General features: G+C 46.2%; 1 protein-coding gene across 7 annotated transcripts in view; it reads left to right on the forward strand.

The window, feature by feature from the left end:
• The window catches only part of LOC147010183 (anoctamin-4-like), a 58,937-nt gene that overhangs the window by 22,952 nt on the left and 14,630 nt on the right, over window positions 1-21,355 (forward strand). For 6 of the 7 annotated variants that reach the window (XM_085861640.1, XM_085861641.1, XM_085861642.1 and 3 more), the window contains 4 exons: window positions 5,327-5,494; window positions 5,754-5,915; window positions 7,898-7,934; window positions 8,238-8,343. In XM_085861640.1, coding sequence (XP_085717766.1) covers window positions 5,327-5,494; window positions 5,754-5,915; window positions 7,898-7,934; window positions 8,238-8,343 — 473 coding nt within the window. Of the gene's footprint in view, window positions 1-5,326; window positions 5,495-5,753; window positions 5,916-7,897; window positions 7,935-8,237; window positions 8,344-14,019; window positions 15,166-21,355 lie in introns of those variants that run through there. The other variant, XM_085861646.1, reaches the window with a different exon arrangement.

Below are 21,355 nucleotides of genomic sequence, written 5' to 3' on the forward strand. Positions count from 1 at the left end.
AGATTAGATCTGTGACCTGCTACAGGCACAAATGTAAACCTGTACTAACCTGTTCCATGCTCGGGTTGTCGGCGACTAAACTATCTCCCCCACCAGGTTTTCTGGTGAGGAGGGTGTTTGGATATGGACACCCAGCAGGATTAAAAACAAAACCTGTCAAAGGGTGGAGGAGCTCCTTGTGAGCCAATGGCCGTCCGTATCTAGTGCCCAACTGTGTCTGCGGATGTTCTCCTGCAGTTGGGTTACTTATTATTAGTTGGTGGCAGGATTTGCACTCCGGCCACCGTAAAACCCTTCATTCCGCAAAACACAAAAACGCAAAGAAATCTGAAAACTCACTCCGTGGGAGTACCTCGTGTGCAGCTTCCCTTCGCAGGGCAGCTCACCAGATGACGGGATTGGGGCAAAGCCTTCGGGACCCTCAATCTTAGATGATAGGAGGGAAACCACGGGGTAACATTCCCGGGTCAGATTGCGGGAGAGTGTGTCGGAGTGGTGCTGAGATGTCGTCTACCAGACGGCGGTCTCCTTGGGTTAACCTGAGGTGGTCCCTTCGGGTGGGTGCATGCAATGTCCTATCCCGAAGAGAGGATGATCACCTGTCTGTTATCATCTGAGCAAGAATCAATTATCACTTTGCAAGAAGTCATGGACTTAGGGTGGCTGGTTCATGATTTCAGCGCCCACAAGCTCATCGCTGGACTTGGTATTCCAATGCTGGCAGTGTGGCGAAAGAGATTTACCATGTCCTCGTTGATGGTCGCTGGAGGATGATCCAGAACTGCAGGGTCTACCGGAGTGCTCAGGTCCTCAATACTGACCACCGGCTTGTTGTAGCAATTCTGAAGTTGCACCTTAAATCCAGAAGAATGGTACCATCCCAGCCTAGGCTGGATGTTGGCAAGCTCAAGGATGAGAGGGTAGCTGAGGAGTTTGCAAACAAGTTGAGTGGAGATTTGGGGGGTCTGGGTGCTTTGGGGGGTCCTGAAGAGTTCTGGAGCGCCTTCAAGACCACCATCCTTGATGTTGCCGGTGGATGTCTTGGAACTCACTGCAGGGCAAAGAATAATTTTGTCTCTCAAGGGACACTGGATACCATTGACCAGAGTCGCAGGGCCAGGCTGAATGGCAGAGCTGAACTGTTCAGGGAGCTGAAGCATAAAACTGTATGTGCGCTAATGGTGGACAAGGAGGCCTATGTGCGAGGAATCTGTGAGGGGGTAGAGCATCACCTTTGGTGAAGTGATTCTCGTCCTGCTTACGGGGGAATTCGTGCTTTGCGTTCATCCAAGCCCATCCCTCGATGTACTGCAGTTAGAGTAGAGGGCGGTAGGTAGGCTCTTGACAGAGGAGTCTGAAGTGAAAGCCCGCTGGGCCGGTTACTTTGAGCGGTTGTACCAGGCTGATCCACCAGCTGTTGAGTTGTACATCAGGGGTGTTACAATCCCTGTTGCTGACCCTCCAATCAACTGTGGTCCACCTTTGCTTGTGGAAACACAGGCTGCGGTGAACCGGTTGAAATGGGGTAAAGTTCCAGGGATCTGTGGCATCCATGCTGAACTTCTCAAGGCTGGTGGAAATGCTGCACTCATGTGATTGCATGCAGTTCTGTGCTCTGCCTGGAGCACAGGCATCATCCCAATTGACTGGAAGAGGGGCCTTGTTGTCCCTCTCTGGAAAGGGAAGGGTGATCGCCAAGGCTGCAACAACTACCAAGGGCTGACGCTGCTCTCAGTGCCGGGCAAGGTCTTTGCTCGGATAATTATTGATAGGGTTCGCCACCATCTGCTTGAGCACCAGCGTCCAGAGCAGTCAGGCTTTACACCAAAGAGGTCAACGATTGACCGTATCCTTGCTCTTCATGTCCTCATCGAACGCAGACGAGAGTTTCGGCAGGGGCTGCTTGCAGCTTATGTTGATTTCTGTAAAACATTCGATTCAGTGAATCGGGATGCCCTCTGGAGGATTCTTGGTCTTCGTGGGGTGCCACCAAAACTGATCGATTTGATGTCTGAACTCTACTCTGGTACTGAGAGTGCTGTGAGATGCGGTGGTACCATCTCTGACTAATTTCCAGTTGTTACTGGAGTTTGTCAGGGGTGTGTACTGGCCCCCACACTTTTCAGCACTTATACGGACTGGATTCTAGGGAGGATGTCGGAGAGATCAAGCTGCGGTGCATCGTTTGGGAATGTCAAGAACTCTGACCTTGATTTCACAGATAATGCAGTCATCTTTGCCGAGACTTTAGATATCCTTTTGGGGGCCCTCGAGGTGCTGAATGAGGAGTCGGAGCCGCTGGGATTACGGTTTCCTTTGTCAAAACTAAGATCCAGGCTTTCAATGGCATCTTGGATGCTGCTGTCCTGTCTGTGCCTGTTTGTGGTGAGGATGTTGAGGTCGTGGAGATTCACTTACCTTGGCAGTGATATTCATGTCTCTGCCGGCTGTGAGTCAGAGGTCAATAGACGTCTGGGTCGGGCCTGGGGAGCATGGATTCACTGGATAATGGGGTGTGGCACTGCCGGTACCTGTGCGGGAGGACGAAAGTCCGAGTGTTCAGGTCATTGATGCTTCCAGTCTTGCTCTATGAATGCGAGACTTGGACTCTGACCAAGGATCTGAGACGGAGACTTAATTCCTTTAGTACCAGGTCTCTTCGGAGAATCCTTGGCTATCGCTGGTCGGACTTTGTGTCTAAGGAGCGGTTGCTGAGAGAGACTCAAATGAGATTTGTTTCCTGCATTGTACGTGAGTGTTAGCTGCAGCTGTATGGACAAGTGGCTCGTTTTCCTGACGCTGATCCCGCTCACCAGATTCTCTCAGCGAGGTAGTCTCGTGAGTGGACGAGGCCAATGGGCCGACCACGTGCTTCGTGGTTGCAGCAGGTTGATCGGCATTTCAAGGAGATGGGGATGGGCCTGGCATCTGCCTGGGGGATGGCCAGACGGAGGCGCCTGGAGTACCGGTGGAAAGGGGACACAGCGACTTTCTGCTCTAGCGCATGCTCCCATGCCTGACCTGATCATTCTTTATCTGTATGCTAAGTCTGAACAAACTTGGTAAGTGCATGTCTGAGAAATGGTTGAGGAGGTGTTCACCATTGGGTTCTTTACAACTAAAATGGCCGCCAGTCGGCCATCTTGGATCTGATTTTGAAAAAGAATGACATGCCTATGTAAGCTATCATTCAGTATCTGTATGCCAAGTTTGAACAACATCGGTAAACTAAATTCTGAGAAATGGTTGAGGACGTGTTCAACATCGCAGTTTTTACAACTAATATGGCCGAAGTCGGCCCCTTGGATCTGATCTCGAAAAAAAACAATGGCATGCGTCTGTAAGACATCATTCTTTATCTGTTTGCCAAGTTTGAACAACATCGATAAATACAAGTCTGAGAATTGGTTGATTACGTGTTTGATACCGGGGTTTTTTAAACAACTAAAATAGCCACCAGTCTACCAGTCGGCCATCTTTGATCAGATCACAAAATAAAATGAGGTCTACATGTTTGCCTTGATGGACTATGCTTGTGCCAAATTTGAACAAAATCGGACAATGCATGTCTGAGAAATGGATGGGGACACATTTAAGTCACAAAATGGCTGCCAGTCGGCCATGTTGGATCTGATCTCAAAAACAAAAAGACGTGCTTATGTAAGCCATCATTCTTTATCTGTCTCCCAAGTTTGAACAACATCGGTAAATGCATGTCTGGGAAATGGTTGAGGATGTGTTTATCAGGTTGTTTTTACAACTAAAATGGCCGTCAGCCAGCAGCATCGCGACAAACAAAATGACATGCAGGTGTGTGCCATCGTTTGTTGTCTTTGTGCCAAGTACAAATAAAATCGGTCCATATATATGTCCGAGATATGGTCGTGGACCCACGCCATCACGCACACATGCACGCACGGACACGAAAATCAAGATCAAATCGGTAAACCTCCGTTTTGGACTAAGTCCGATGGGGGCTAATAATCTGGTCTACATGCTTATATAATATACTACGTCGTATCGTGGTGATATACCTGGGATAATTCCAATTGCACTGGCCCATGGACAGACACCCGAGGCTGAAGATCTGAGGCCGACAGCCTAGACTGCTAAACAAAATGGCGGCCGCATGATTTTGATTGTGGGTGTAGTCGGGCGAGCTGTCCAACCAGTGTGGGCGAAGGCAGTCCATTGGCACATAGTCCGTCCAATAGTCCATACATAATCCATACAAAGTCCAAAAACGAACTGGCTTTTATCATGGAGGATGGTGGTACTCCATATAGAGCGATGATATGGGGAAAAATGGCCGCCCATTCAAATATGTACACAATAATACGCTCATAAACTACCATGGAGTGAAGTCGTTCGCATTTAAAAAGCAGCAACTTTTATTCTCGAGCGTTTTCTGAACTACCAAGACTTAGAAAGATGCCAAAATACATTGTTGTTCCATCACAATCCCACAACAAAAGGAAAATGTCAAAAGATGTCGTGATGGTAATCCAGAAGAGGATTGTGGTGTCGTATTGTGGTGTCATTCCAACCTTGTTTTAGTTGTTTGTTGAGATTTCATCGCTCCGGTTTTACATCTTCTTAAAATGTTTGTTTTTTTCTTCTTCATATATATATTTATTTTAGATTGCTATTGACATTGCATGTGGGACATGCTTTGGAGTCTGGTGATGCGCGTTTCTGTCGACACTGCCGCTGATGGCTCGCCAATGAGGATGAAACCAGTGTGGCGGCTAACGGGGGCGTGTAGCATTGGGACTCTCATGTATGTGCTACTCGTGAATGTTTTGCAGCCGTACAGTAGAGGAACTCGGGTAAGGGTTTGAAACAGCAAATGGCTTACCTTGTGAAGCTTTTCTTGGTTGCTTTATGCAGCTTTCTTTGGCTGGAAGAGCATGGCGATTTATTCCAGAAATCCCACCGACAGCTGGGGACAATTGATTGGCTGAGAGCTGATTGGTTGTTCCCTCCAGTTACGGGTGAGAGACATGATTGTGCCTTAAGTTTTTCGAGGGAAATTAAGGTAAATATGGGCTTCGAAAGTTTTGTTCGAAACAAAAGAACATGGGCATTCCCATTGCAGGTTCTTGCATTCTGATTTATCGACATCACTGCATGCGTCCACCTTTCCTTCCCTCGCCATAGCTGTCATGGCTTTTCACCTGTAGCCACCATATGTAGCGAATGCTAAATTGCAAAGCGAATGAGGTTCTGGTCTTGATTGGCCAGGGAAACATCTTGGCCTTTTTGTGACAGGTGCACTCAATAAAAGGACGAGCTTTAACTCGTTCATGTTTGTCTATACCCGTAGGACGAGCTTGTGCTTGGCCTGCTCACGGACACCTTGCTTCTCGGGAAGCGTGACTGTGAAAATGCAAAGCAAAAGAAGAGCGAACGAGACATCGCACCTCTTCCACATACGAGTTGGAAGATTAAATTGCAGATGTGGTTCTGGGTGTCTGTATGCAGCGTGGTGATGGTAAGTTTGTCATTATTCTCCTGTTTGTCCTGTTATCGTAAATATCTTGTTCCTCATTGCACCCAAAATGATTTCAACATATATGGTAAACCATTCAACGCCATTGAGATTCCATTCCTATTTCCCTACCATAGAGCACGCCGTTGCTTTACAATGGTCTTTCTTACGTGCCATACCGTATGTACCGTTGATTACCACAACATACCATTCACTAAATTTTCTAAACGGCAAACAAAGTGTGAACTTGATGATTGTCCAGATAGGGATGGAACTCGGAGCCGCTTACCTTATCGTGGTTTTCCGAGTGATGCTCCGACAGTACTTCGCACACAGCGGGAATGGGGGAATGTCCTCCTCATCCATACTGGTCATGGGCTGCAGTGGAGCTCTGCACTTCTTCTTCATCGAGGTCCTTGGAAAGGTGTGCATGTGCTAATTATCTTATTTAGGTGGCAACAGGAGGTGCTGCATTCTAAGCATACTCGTGTATACAGCAGATGTATTTTGGTCCGAATTTACGAAAGGCGTTTTGCGAGCGTCTTACTAACACACGACTAACCGATAAACAGTGACAAAACCATCTTCGTACGCGCACAGCTAATCGCCCGTTTAGATAGAAATTTACGAAGGGAGACAATTAGTTTTGCTCGCCTAAACAGATGATTATTTGTGCTTGACAAAGTTATGATTCAATGCTTTTTGAACATTTATTTTGTTCAGCGTGCCATGCAAGAGGTCACCTAACCAATTCACCCAAATGACGTCAACTTTTAGTTCGTGTGTTCTAACGACGACAACTCGTCGGAAAATAAAAGAGGGGACAATTATTCATTTGAGTAATGAATGGGTTCAATCGAAGTAATGTAAACATTGTGCTGTCCATAATCTAAACAGTTCAGTCGGCACACGTACCTGAAGAGTGCAGCACGCGGCCGAGTTCCCAACACAGTCTAAAACCACGCCGGTCATAAAAAAAGATTTTAAAAATACTTAACAATTCAACCTTAATCGGGGAAACTTGAGTGAAGTGCTAGAAATCTAGCAGGAAGATGGACATGCTCACTTTCGGCCATATAGAGTAATTGTTCAATAAATAAAGGACAGATGGGGCGAGAAAACGAAAATGGAACAGATGTTCGGGACAGGAGCACTGAAACCTTGGAGAGTTGGACTGTGTATCAAATGTAAAAACATACTCGTGTCTTTATCAGGGTTCTTCTGGAAGACAAACGCCTCCACGTGGCTGACTTGACGGGATCGTTTCATCTTGTGTACCCTTCACTTGACGGCATTACCTGGCTGTCCATCAAGGCTGACTTGGCAAAGGCTTCTGATTGGACAAATTGACATTAGGGACTTGTTGCAGTTATAAGTAAAATGGAACCGAACAGTTCACGTCTTGAACCCCACTGATCGGCTGCATCTGGATCCGGACCAGGCCCAAAATCGAACGGGCTTGTTCTTGTCACCTAAACAGTCTGTCCACCAAGTTTTGTCATAATCCGTCCACAATCTTTTGAGATATCGTGATATATATATATATATATATATATATATATATATATATATATATATATATATATATATATATATATATATATATATTATTTTTGGCCCCATCTCTCAATGGTGAAGAATCACTAAAAAATATTTATTTAAATCCTTGTATCCGGATCTGAATCTTCACCAAAATTGAATCAATTCGTTGTGGTCACACACCCAACCTGTCCACCAAGTTTCGTCTGAATCTGTCGGCAACTTTTTGAAAAATCCTGTACACACACAGACAGACAGACAAACAGACAGACAGACGAAGGTGAAAACGTAACCTTCGGTGGCGGAGGTTATTGAAAGGTGGTGTCGGAGACGGGTGATTGGGAAAAGTGAAGTTATTGATTATTGTTGACCGCATTTTGACAGGGATTTCAAGTAAATGGTAAAAGTGGAACGCGGCGTACTTTAATGTCAAAGTATAAAATGAAAAAGTATTATTCCTTTTTATTTTCGTCTAATTTTCCGGTTTCACGTGGACACCTGGCGAGTAAAAAGACCGGTGACCGTCACCGCAATACGTCTGTGGACATGCTTTGGATTGATGCCATGTCCTTCCTCTCCGCTTCATAACAGCCTTGTAGGACCTTGTAGGAATCCGATCATAAGGTTAGAATCCATATTAATCCACCAGTGGATGGTGTTGGATTGGTCTTGTCGCTTCACTCGGACCCTCCCTGATCTACAACTGCTGTGTCAGTCCCATGTTGGTCAATGATTGCATAACAGCCTTGTACTTTCATGGGCTTTCGGGCGAATGAAGACGCGTGACTTTCAGTGGGTTATTTTTTGTGCCACTCTCTGACCCAATTCCCAGTGTGGTTAACAATCCAACCGTCGTGTGTCCCTCAGATTTGCAAGTGCTTGGCGATGTGGTTATCACAAAAAGGTAACTGAGCTCCTCATTCTGTACGTTTAGCTTCGTCACACGTGAAACCGAGTCATTGAAAGAAGAGACTTTTATTGATCTGTTCAAACCGATATGAAGGGGGAAAACCTGAGTTAACCTGGTTGGGTTAACCTGGCCCAGGGTAACCTGGTTAAAAGGCAATTGTGGAATCTTTTAGAGACTTTGGTGACATTTTGCTGATTGTTAAACTTGATGAAACAGTTAGATAGCCGATTGTGTAGTTTGACTGAGTTGATTGAGTAGTTATGGTGAAGTGATACGTCATTTTTTTATTGTTTACAGACGTTGGCAGACAGAGACAACAGAAAACATTTGCTCTACTTTACTTCATTTATCAATTCATTAACAACTTCAGTGCCATTTTCTACGTTGCTTTCTTTCTGGGCAGGTGAGAGGACGATCCGTGTTGATGGTGACCCCACGTTATCCCTCCATGTTGGTGTAGTGTCCCCTTACTTTTTGCATACTCATGAGACATCCTCATTTTGTGATTTAAAAAAAAAACAATCAACAAAACCTCTGAATTAGACTAATTTCTCCAACATGTTTAATTTATCAACACCGTATTATTCTTCAGAAATGGTACAATCTCTCAATCATTTTGGGGGGTGTTGCTATGATGGAGTAAAATGCAGTCTGAATTGAACTTTGTGTGTGTATGTGAATGTATGTATGTGTATGTATGTGTGTTTGTGTGTACGTATTATGTATGTATGTATCTGTGTGTAAAAAAAAAAAAGTATATATATATATATATATATATATATATATATATATATATATATATATATATATATATATATATATATATATATATATATATATATATATATATATATATATAGTGTTGTGGTTACCAAATTCGCAAACCACCATTCAGGTCCCTTAGGTGAGGTATCTCGGTAAGTACATGTGTAGTTAGGCCCAAACCCATTGTCTAGTGGGAATACATGTCATTTATGCGTGCTGCGACTCTTCAGGATAGCCGTTTTTCTTTTACTATCTTTATTTTGGACCAACCGCCATTGTTACCACCACCAGTCACAACATCACCCACCAACCACAACGCCGCTTCACCACAACCGCCACGACCTTCACGTCACACCTCACAACCGTCGCATCGCCACCGTTCTTGCGCCGCTTGTGGGTACCGGTGTTGGACTCGTGCAGGGCGCGCGCCGAACAGCGTGTACAAAACCACGGATTTTCCACTTCAAAAACGGATCAAAAACGACACACGCCCACTTTTGTTCCGTCCAATCGGTGAGCGAGGGGCGAATTGGCCCCGCCCCCAGGGCGTTGGAGGGCGATCGATATATGCAAATTTATGGATCAAAAAGCATTCACGCCCACTTTTTCTCCGGCCAATGGGGAGCGAGGTGAAAGGTCGAAGGGAGGGGGTCAAAGATGAGAGGGCGAAGCCACGGGGCTGATATAAGCAACCGTGTTCGTCAGTCAAGGGAACAGAGAGTTAAGACTTCGCGGGCGGTGGAGTTGGCAAGAAGGAGCTGGTCGTCGTGTGCGTTGGAGTCGGAGCGGAGGGGACGGAGCTGTGGAGAGGCGGCGAGGGCAGACGAGGGGGTGCTCGCGTCGTGCAGGGAGCTGCACCCCAGGGAGGCTGACAGCGCGACCTGGCCGAGGTGGAGACGCTCGTCGCGGGACTCGAGGCAGAGTAGGAATCCTCTATACCCCGAGCATCAGCAACCCCCTCCTGTTTCCCCCCGCGCTGAGATAGTGCGACCAAGGGGGCCCCTTTCCCACCCCCTACCAGACACTGCCCGCGAGGCCCGCGGAGTTGAGGCACCATCGCCGCTCCGCGTCTCATCACCAGACGGGTAGGCCCGACCCGGTCTCGGCCTCAGGCCCGCCTCATCTTTGAGGGTGTTCTTTTCCTTGGTTTTGGGTATGTGTTGTCGGCGCCGTCTGTGAAGTAAAATTGTATAAGTGTTGCCGTGTGCTCGCGTAATCGGTATTAGATCTGCATTGTCGCATTTGCTTTTTGTGTAAATTGCATTGTGTTTTTCTTTTCTGTGTGCTTTTGGTGGAATTGCATATGTGTGCTTTCCGTTCATCGCGAATAAATGTGCTTTGTGTTGAACTGTTTCCCGCTTCGCTTCGTCATTTCTTTCATTGAATCCTCATCTTGCTTCACGTAAAGGGTTGGTAGTGGGCTGAATACGCCCGATAATTAATCGAACCGTCGAGGCCGACGATAACACCGCTCGGTTATCCCGATAGTACGGAACGGGTCGCTTAAGTGGCCCGTGTCTGAAGTCGACCTGCGGCGAGGTGCGATCGCCCGGTCTACCCTCCGCGTGGGTACTTAGGTAGGTCGAATTTGGCGAGCAACCCTATCCCACGCGGGGGCTGATTGGCTCGATCGCGGTGAGACCGAAAGGTCCACCCGTGACTGGTTCCCGGCGTTAGTCCGAGAGGGTCACGACTGGATTGTCCGTCCGGTGGGCGACGTGCCGCGATTCGAGTTACGTGGCCGTCAGCACGCCGGCGGGCGCGAATCCGCAACAATATATATATATATATATATATATATATATATATATATATATATATATATATATATTAGCGGGGTGTGATCACACATTGTGAAAGCATACGAGCCGTGTTTCCCCCATTGCCTCGGGTCGCTCACCTGCATTTATGAATGTCGTTCGACGATTGTGTGATTTTTCCCGATGTATCGGCTTGTAGTCCGTTCGGTTGTCATTTTGTGAAAATTTCATATCGATTTTTGCTCATGTGATTTAAAAAAAAATAGTTTGTGACCCAAAATATCTGTAAATCATGTTTGACATTTTTTTTTCAACGTTGTCTTCATCGTATGGCGGCCCTCTTGGATTTCATTCGAAACTCACCAAACATCAATTCATTATTTCACATTTTATTTTATTATCCCTGTAATAATAAAGAGACGATGGTCCAGTTAGAGAGAAATAAGTATTTTAAAAAGGTCTTTCAATGCGAAGTAAACATCTTTATTGTAATTTTAATGATTAATAAATCCAAAATGGCCGCCAGTTGGTGTTATTTTCAGTGTTCATTCCATTTATTTAAGCAGGAACCACACAAATAATTTAGATAATATTTATTGAGTTACTATAAATGTTTTCCAGTTACATATTGTTGCGAATTCGCGCCCGCCAGTGTGCGGACGGCCGCGTCACTCGAATCGCGACTGCGTCGCCCACCGGACGGACAATTCAGTCGTGACCCTCCGGGAACTATCGCCCGGAGCCAGCCACGGGTTGGCCTTTCGACCTCACCACAATCGTGCCATTCGGCCACCCACGTAGGATAGGGTTGTTCGCCAAACTCGACCTACCTAAGTACCCATGCGGATGGTAAACCGGGCGATCGTACCTCGCCGCAGGTCGACTCCGGACACGAACCACTAAAGCGGTCCGCTCCGTGCTGCAGTGATAACCAAGCGGTGTTATCGTCGGCCTCGACGGTTCCGATTAATTACCGGGCGTATTAAGCGCACTACGAACCCTTTACGTGAAGCAGGATGGAGAGTCAATAAAGATAAGGTGAAGCGAAATGGGAAAACAGTTCACACAAAGCACATTTATTACGCGACACACGGAAAGCACACATATACAGCCAAGCAGTCAAAATGCACATATAGCAATCAAAACAAAAGCAACAACGACGCAGAGTTACTACCGACTACGCGCACACACGGTAGCACTTATACAGTTCTACTTTACAGACGGCGCCAACACATTTACTCAAAAGCAAAGGAAAGAAGCAACCTTCATAGACATCGGGGCAGACGGGCCTGCAGGTCAATATGCGCGCGTTACCTGAAGGAGCGGCCAGGCCCGCGAGACCGGGGGGGGGGGGGGGTCCGAACCCGCGTCCTCGTGACGCGTTGGCGGACGAGCCGTAGATGTGGCCGCGTGGCTGTGCCCCGACTCCGTGCTCCTTGGCGGGTTTCGTTGGCACGACGTGTGGAGTGGAGTGGGAACGGGGCCCCCTTGTTGCACTATCTCAGCGCGGGGGAAAGGGGGAATTGTTGATGCCCTGGGGGAGGGAGAATGGCTGGCTGGCTTGGGTCCCGCGACGAGCGATCCCACACTGCGACCTCGTCGCCGACCGCCGTCCTTCTCGCCTCGGACCCGAGCTCCTTGCCTCTTCCCGCAACTCTTCTCAGCCGACTCCAGAACCCAACTCGATGACACACCGATAACTTCGCCACCCGACTCGACTCTCCGCCACACCGATGACTCGACTCACTCTCTCCCCGACTCGACTCTGCTCCCCAACCAAAACTGACTCACTCTGCCTGCTTCGCCTTGCGCTCGCCGTTTTATAGGCCAGCAGGAGAAAACAATATGCAAATATCCGGATCAGGATGACCTCGGGGGCGGAGCCACGCTCGCCAATTGGTCGGAGGAAAGGGGGCGTGAATCTCCCCTGATCCTAGAATTTGCATATATCGATTTCACACAGACGCGCCTGGAGGCGGGGCCAAGCCGCTCCGTGCTTGCTAATTGGATGGAGAGGAAGTGGGCGTGTAGCGTTTGCAATCCGAATTTTCCTCCGAAAGGCCGCTATTTGCGCTCGCGGCTCGGTGCGTATCGCTGAACGGGCCCAAGACAGCCCGACGCTCAGTGTTTACAGGTGGTGCAGGAATGGCCGTAGAAGGAGAGAGGTGAGGGTGGTGGAGGGTTTTCAGTGGTAGTTTGATGGTTATTGTGCCGTTTGGGAATGGCGGTGATGCGATGATGTGGGATTGAGTTGTGAAGGTAAAGGTCGTGGCTGTTGGCGTTGTTGTTGTTGTCCGAGGGTTGGAGCGTGGTTGCAGTTGGTGATGATGGCTGGCGTGGTGGTTGTGTGATGGCGGTTGAGACATGGTTGGTTCAAAATAAAGATAGAACAGAAAAACGGCTATCTTAAAGGGTCGCAGCGCGAATGAATCACATTTATTCCCTCTATACAACGGGTATGGGGCTAACTACACATGTACTTAGAGATATCTCACCGACGGGTCCTGAATGGTGGTTTGCGAATTTCCACAGCCGTAACAATATATTTAATTAACTGTCCAAAATCATTATCACACAACAAAACACTGGTTTGAACACAACTAGCATAACCCGTGCTCTGCGCGACATGTTGAGGTGGGTGTGTTTGAGAAAGGAACTGATGCAGAGTATCAGTAGTAATTTTACTTTAATGCAGTAAGTGCAATACGATTTCACTGTTTCAGAACCATTTTATTTACTTTTTTTTGTACCATGCACCTCATATGGTCTGAGATAACACTGGTCAACAACAAATTTGTTGTCTGCATTTTTTAAGCTGATTTAGGACGAATCTGATGCGCTGAATCCAAAACTCACATTAGTTTTGTTCAATCAGGTCAAGTTTTTGAGATATGGCCACATGTCGTTTTTTACATTTTTGTTCACATGTACGCATGTGTGGAGCATTTTAGAAGAAGTTGGTGGGGGTAAAATGTCATGTCAAATAATTGTTTTGATTGGAAATAATTATTTTAATGACAAGAAGTATTCAGGTACGATAGTTCTGGGTGATTATGTCGAAAAGGGATCAGTTTGAAGTCATAAAACCTCAAAATCTTCCAAAAATTGGTGAGGCAAAGCATAAAGTTCGTGGATCAAAACTAAAGTTAATGGGGCAGATTTTGTAATAATGTGATACAAAAAAGTTGTATTTCTTGAAATAAAGAACTCTGAAGAATGTACAATACCTACATGCACCAATTTATGACATGCGCTTCTGCTCAAGCTTGGAGTGCCACAGTACGAACCCAAAGATTGGAGACTGTTCATTGACAGCAGCAAGCGATCAGTGAAATGTGTTCTGCTACACAACGGCAACCAGTTTGCCTCTGTACCCATCGCTCACTCGACTACACTGAAGGAGAAGAAGTTTGAAGCGGTGAAGTACGTGCTGGAGAAAATTGGTTATGATTAGCATAAGTGGTTTATTTGTGTTGACCTGAAGATGGTGAATTTTTGTTGGGACAACAGTCTGGCTTCACCAAGTACCCATGTTTTCTGTGCATGTGGGATAGTAGGGACCGTGCTCAGCATTACACGAAGAAGGACTGGCCTGTGCGGGAGGAATTGGTGCCATGCAAAGAAAGGAACGTCATCAACGACCCTCTGGTGGACAGAGACAGAATACTCTTCCCACCGCTGCACATCAAGCTCGGCTTAATCAAGCAGTTCACCAAGGCTCTGGACAAAGATGGTGACTGCTTCACTTACTTGTGCCAGGCTTTTCCAGGATTGACCATGGAGAAGTTGAAAGCTGGCATCTTTGATGGTCCTCAGATCCGTCAGCTCATCAGAGATCCAGAGTTCAAAAACTCAATGAACGAAGTGGAACTGGAAGCGTGGAAGACATTTGTTTTGGTAGTGAAGAACTTTCTTGGCAACAATAAGGCCAGAAACTACGCAGAACTTGTCAACAACATGCTGACTGCTTTCAGAAACCTGGGCTGCAACATGAGCATCAAGATGCACTACCTATTTTCACATATGAACCGGTTTCCTGAGAACCTGGGTTCAATGAGTGACGAGCAGGGGGAAAGATTCCATCAGGACATGAAGGAGATGGAGACCAGGTATCAGGGTCGCTGGGACGCAGTCATGATGGCTGACTACTGTTGGAATCTGAAGAGAGACCTCCCTGCCGCTGAACATTCCAGGAGTTCAAAGAAACGGAAGTTCAAGCCCTGAAGTTTGAACAGTGGTGACGCAACATGCAATTTACTTGTACTTACCTATATCAATGCCCACCATTCAGATGACAGTAATCGATGTTTCTATCATGTAATCAATAAATGTTGTTGGCAAAACATTTTTTTTTTCTTAAAAACATGTTTAGGATGATATGTGTTGACAAAAATCAGCTGATAATGCCACAAAAATGTAATTGATTTTGTCACAAGATCTGATTTTTTCAAATCAACTTAGCACAAAAACCTGACCTGATGGAGAGAAACGGATGCCATTTCCTGATTCAGCAGTGCCAGAATACCCTAATTCACTTGTAGAAATCTAGACAACATTCAGAAAGTAAAAAATTGTTGACCAGTGTAATGTAAGCCGAATATCACGTTACTCGAGCGCACAACAAAGTCGAAGATAGCGCGACATGAAACCACAAACTCGGAAATAATATATAAGATGGTCCATTGACACAATTACACTCATCCTCATCCGAACTGTCAGACTCGTCAGTCGCCACGTCGGGTTTTTTGCAAAACTTACAGGAAATGTCATTATCTTTGCATGAACACCTTCTTGCACACATACTACCTCAACAGTTACACCTAACCAGCCACATCACAGGCTCAGGGGCCAAATTGTCAGCTGTCAGGACTGGGACCCATCCAAGCGCTTCATGTTTTGACCAGCTCAATGTTGATGGATCTAACCGTACCGGGTTTGATGTCAATGACCGACTCCACACATGGCACTGCAGGTGAGCTCGTTTAATGTGCTCTGTTTACTGCATCCAAAGTTGGTGGTAACTTTTCAACTCCTTGCTTTGATTTCAGACTTCTAAAACAATTCCAGCAAAGATCCTTCACCTCTGTGATTTGTTCAGTCTTCGAGCTGAATGGTGAACAGATCAGCTTCTCACAGCCTCTTATCACCTGTTTTGTTGGTTGTTCTCCAAAGCCGAGACCCACGAGAGCGGTCAACATTTCATCAGACGCCTTTGTGAAAACTTTCCACCATGTCGATTTGCTCTTGCCATACATCCTTCCAGTGGTGTCACAGCCACTAATAGTGTGGAAACCCCTCAGAGCTGCTATTCGTCTGGCACCAAGAGCATGATATATAGGTTGTCGGGCTACATACTTTCCTTCCCCACCCATATTCATGATGAGTTTTGTATCATAGCCAAGATTTGGTAGCGTTGATAATGACAAGAGCAAGACATCAGTATCTGGGGAGAAAACATGAACCTTCATCCAAATTCTGCGCTGTTTAGCAGCAGCAAGTATTACGAGTATGTCTGCCTCTTCGTGCTAGTGTTCCATGATGTCTAAATCATCTGTACCTCTGCCGTTTTTACTCTTGACACCCTCACGTGTGACAGTGATCACATTGGTGGATTCAGACATGGTGATGACTTTGTTAGCCAGGTATATTGTCAATTGATCTTTGGTTTCAGTACTGCTGAGGAATCCCTTAATCCCTTAAAGGCAGCTTTGAATACTGTCTGCTCATTGACGACAGCCATCCCATCAATATGTCTGGTGTTGGCTTAATGATTAGGGTAGTGGGCTTGGGATCCTTGAATCCTGAGTTCAAATCCCCCTCGGCTGTTGAATTAGTACCAGGTGGGGTTGACTCTGCCTGTCATCCTTCTGAGGTCAGCAAAATGAGTACCAGCTTGCTGGCATCCTGTGTTGTAGTTGTGACCTGTCCAGGATTGTACCCAGTAGGCATGGAGACTGCTTAGGCAGCACCGACGCTCTGCAGAGAGTATGGCCTTGATGGACGGATGGATCCCATCAATAACTAGAGCAGCTTCATCTGGCACATTTGAAGGCAACGGACCATCCATTTCTGAGTCACTTTCTGTATCCATCTGATGAATAAGCTCATGAGCCAGTTGTGACTTGTTTGTGCATGGATGCAGTAGACCTCCAGCTCCAGAAAGTTCATACATACCAACTACCTCTTTCAGGTCAACATCACAGGAAGATAGTGATACGACAAGAAGGCGAGTCAACATCAATGCTGATTCCTTCATCGCAAGTTCTTGTTTTCCATGTTTTGATCTTATCTCTTTCCAGCTGATGTCCACGTTTGTACTTTGATCTTCTTCATTTTGTCCCATCGATTTCCGTGTCCTTTTATTCTGTCATTAACAAACTTTTCATATGCTTCCTTCTCTCTAGCTTCTGCATTCGGGATATTCTCGTCGATGTCCTGAGGAATTACCATGTTGCTTGTAATGTTTTTCAGTTTATCTATCATTTTATTCTCCAACACATCCACATCAAAGGGATTATTTCGGATGATGACATATTTGAGGCGCTGAATATTCCTTTCTTGTCGATCCAATTTCGACTGGCTGAAATCAGAGTGATGGGATCTTTCTGCCACGCTGACAGAGTTGAGCATCTGAAGGAGCTATCAGTTCAGCATAGTTGACATGCCACCGTTCATTTTCAGAGGTCTTGACAATGTGAGCAATTCTTTTGCAGCAGACATGAAGTTGATCCTTGACAAATCTTGATCCCTTTCCCCAAAAAAATGATGTACTCTTAAATGATGATTTCCGAGATCTGGTGAACGGCTCCTCTGCAGAAATTGTTTCAGCAGGCGGCACATGCTGTGACTTTGTTGGCCGTGCTTTCCTTTTCTGAACCAGACCAGTACCTTCATTGGTGAGAGCCCTTATATGACGCTCTTCTGATTGTTTGATGTGTCATGCACTTGTACAGTCGGCGTAACACGCTTTGCGCCACAAGATGTTGTTATCCTTCAGGTCTGTTCGAGAGGTGTCCTGAAGCCGAACGTTGATGACCACAAACTCATTCTCACCAAATCCTGCTCTTTGGTTCACAACATTTAGCAGTTTATTGATGCGATCATCCTTTGGCTTGGCAATCACATTCTCGGGGCTCACACCCTGGCAGATCATACAGCGTGAACAGTCCGTTTCCAGTCTAGCTCGTTTGGTGTGTCTATCTGCTTTCTCGGTATCGATGATCTGATAAAAAAAATATTAAAAAGACAACAACATGTACTCTCTGGGTTTAATATGGTGAAACGAGAAATTACATGCAGGAACATAAAACACTGATACAAGTACAAGATTAAATAACCTGTTCAACATGAAATACAACAATAGATAATAAAATGCCAGCAGGTTGTTCGTAGGTTTTTCTGGCCATTTTATCATTAAAAGGCTGGTCTGAATTCATAAAATCAATCCTTCCCATCCATTTCTCAGATAAACATACGAAGATAAACGATATCCAATCTGAAATGCCCTCAGAAAAATTTTCAATCCAGTTCTAAGTTGATAAATTTATCATTTCGGTAAAATTTACGCTAATTTTAGTCCAATTTAAAGATGGCTGCCGTACCATGAAGATGGCCATGGAAAAAATGTCAAGCAATTTTTTTTCTCAAATTATACGTACAGAACAATAAAATAAACCACATTTGCAAAAATATTATAGGAAATTTTCATGCCACTCAGATTTGTGACATAACCGAACAGACTATTTGATGTCCACCGTCACAAAATTTCAGCTTTTGACGTCACCCGGAAGGTCCCAGTCTTTAATATCAATCAGTCAATCAGTTAGTCAGTCAATCAGTGGTTAAAAAGAGATATACATACATATATACATATATATATATATATATATATATATATATATATATATATATATATATATATATATATATATATATATATATATATATATACTCTGGGAAGGGCTTGAAACAGTAAAGCACTTACCTTGTGTCAGCCTTCTTGGTTGCTTTATGCAGCTTCTTTGACTGGAGGAGTGTGGGAGGGGTCAATTATTTATATAATCCTAGCCACCTGGGTTTAGTTGATTCGGTGAGAGATGATTGGCTATTCCCTCCATTCACAGGTGAGAGATATGTGTGGGTCTTTCTTTATTATATATGTAAAAATATGTAAATATATGTCTATATGTATATACACACAAACAGAAATCACCACGTACATTAGAAGCGGTGATGATAAGACAGAAACTGACATACTTTGGAAATTGGACACATCATGCATGAAGAAAACGAAGGTCTGGAGAAATCAGCCACACTGGGTATGGTTAAGGGAAGAAGAGGAAGAGGATGATGTAACCTCATATGCGCTGGGTGGATGAAGTAAAGGCTGCAACCAAGTTGTCTCTTCCAAAGCTTCGGAAAGCAGTGCAGGAAAGGGATGTTTGGAGAAATCTGACCGTGAATAATCACCAGAAGTCAGACATGACTTGATGGAACTAGATAACTACATGTACCATACTCTGTATGATTCGGTCTACAAGTTAAAAGTTTCTTTACGGGAAGTCTGGGCCTCGACTCATACTCAGAATCGACATATATATATATATATATATATATATATATATATATATATATATATATATATATATATATATATATATATATATATATATATATATATATATATATATTGTTGTGGTTACCAGATTCGCAAACCACCATTCAGGTCCCTTAGGTGAGGTATCTCGGTAAGTACATGTGTAGTTAGGCCCGAACCCGTTGTCTAGTGGGAATACATGTCATTTATGCGAGCTGCGACTCTTCAGGATAGCCGTTTTTCTTTTACTATCATTATTTTGGAACAACCGCCATGATTACCACCACAACCACAACATCAACCACCAACCACAACACCGCTTCACCACAACCGCCACGACCTTCACGTCACACCTCGCAACCGTAGCATCGCCACCGTTCTTGCCCCGCTGTGGGTACCGGTGTTGGACTCGTGCAGGGCGCACGTTGAACAGCGTGGACAAAATCACGGATTTTGTGCTTCAAAAACGGATCAAAAACGACACACGCCCACTTTTTGCCGTCCAATCGGTGAGCGAGGGGCGATTTGGCCCCGCCTCCAGAACGATCGATATATGCAAATTTGTGGATCAAAAGGCCTTCACGCCCACTTTTTCTCGGGCCAATGGGGAGCGAGGTGAAAGGTCAAAGGGAGGGGGTCAAAGGCGAAGTTACGGGGGGATAAAAGGACGGTGTTCGTCAGTCAGAAGAAGGAGAGTCGCGAACGAGAACGAGAAGGAGTCGAGAACGAGAAGGAGTCGGAACGGAGGGGACGAGTGTGGAAGACTGGAGCCCGAAGCCTGCAGTGGCTGGAGAAGCTGAAGAGAGTCGGACGAGGGGGTGCTCGCGTCGGTGCCAGGAGCTGCACGCCCGAGGGAGGCCGGCAGCGCGACCTGGCCGAGGTGGAGACGCACACCAGGGATAATAAAGATCCTCTATACCCCGAGCATCAGCAACCCCCTCCTGTTTCCCCCCGCGCTGAGATAGTGCGACCAAGGGGGCCCGTTCCCACCCCCTGCCAGGCACTGTCCACGAGGCCCGCGGCCGCGAGACCGACCCGGTCTCGGCCTCAGGCCTGCCTCATTCTTGAGGGTATTTCTTTTCCTTGGTTTTGGGTATGTGTTGTCGGCGCCGTCTGTGAGGTAGAATTGTATAAGTGTTGCCGTGTGCTCGGTAGTCGGTATTAGCTCTGCACTGTGTTTTCACTTTTATGTTTGCTTTTTGTGTAAATGGAATTGTGTTTTCTTTTTTTTGTGTGCATTTGGTGGAATTGTATTTGTGTGCTTTCCGTTCGTCGCGAATAAATGTGCTTTATTGTTGAACTGTTCTCCCGCTTCGCTTCGTCTTTTCCTCCATTGAATCCCCATCTAGCTTCACGTAAAGGGTTGGTAGTGGGCTGAATACGCCCGATAATTAATCGAACCGTCGAGGTCGACGATAACACCGCTCGGTTATTCTGATAGTACGGAACGGGTCGCTTAAGTGGCCCGTGTCCGAAGTCGACCTGCGGCGAGGTGCGATCGCCCGGTCTGCCCTCCGCGTGGGTACTTAGGTAGTTCGAATTTGGCGAGCAACCCTATCCCACGCGGGGGCTGATTGGCTCGATCGCGGTGAGACCGAAAGGTCCACCCGTGACTGGTTCCCGGCGTTAGTCCGAGAGGGTCACGACTGGATTGTCCGTCCGGTGGGCGACGTGCCGCGATTCGAGTTACGTGGCCGTTCGCACGCCGGCGGGCGCGAAATCCGCAACACTGGTGTCAGGTCGTGCGATACAAATTCATCGCCCTCCTCGCGGCACTGGTATCGGAGAACAGGAAAACGGGCTCTCCTGTCTCCGGCTAAATTCACGGGAATCGGTCCAGGGGTGAGAGAAGCGACCCCCGATTCCCTCCAAATTACGAGCGAGCAAATTAACCCTTCACGAGAAGCAAGATGGCGTCTCAAGGCGAGCGGGAGCCGGGGGTATTAGAAATGTATATGTGTAATAATGTAGAGTCCATGGCCCAGGATGGAATCCCCGAGCAGGAAATGTTGATTGTGCAGGAACACGGACTCGCCCAACTGAACCCAGGGCCCGAGGTGGGTGCGGCGGCGGCCGCGGTGTATGACACCTCCCCCCCCCTCTCCACCAAGACCCTTCCCCAACCCCTGCCGAAATGGCTCACTCAAGCGTACCCGACATGGCCCAGCTATTCACCATGCTGGCACAAATGAATGCGGAAATGAAAGGCATGAACGAAAAGATGGATGCGAATATGAATGAAGTGAAAACGCCGATGGATGCGAATACACAGCAAATGAAAAAAGAAATGAAAG

This window comes from Eptatretus burgeri, chromosome 17 (genome assembly GCF_056783735.1).
Source record: "Eptatretus burgeri isolate ZD-2024b chromosome 17, Ebu_testis_v1, whole genome shotgun sequence".
Classification (NCBI taxonomy): Eukaryota; Metazoa; Chordata; class Myxini; order Myxiniformes; family Myxinidae; genus Eptatretus; species Eptatretus burgeri.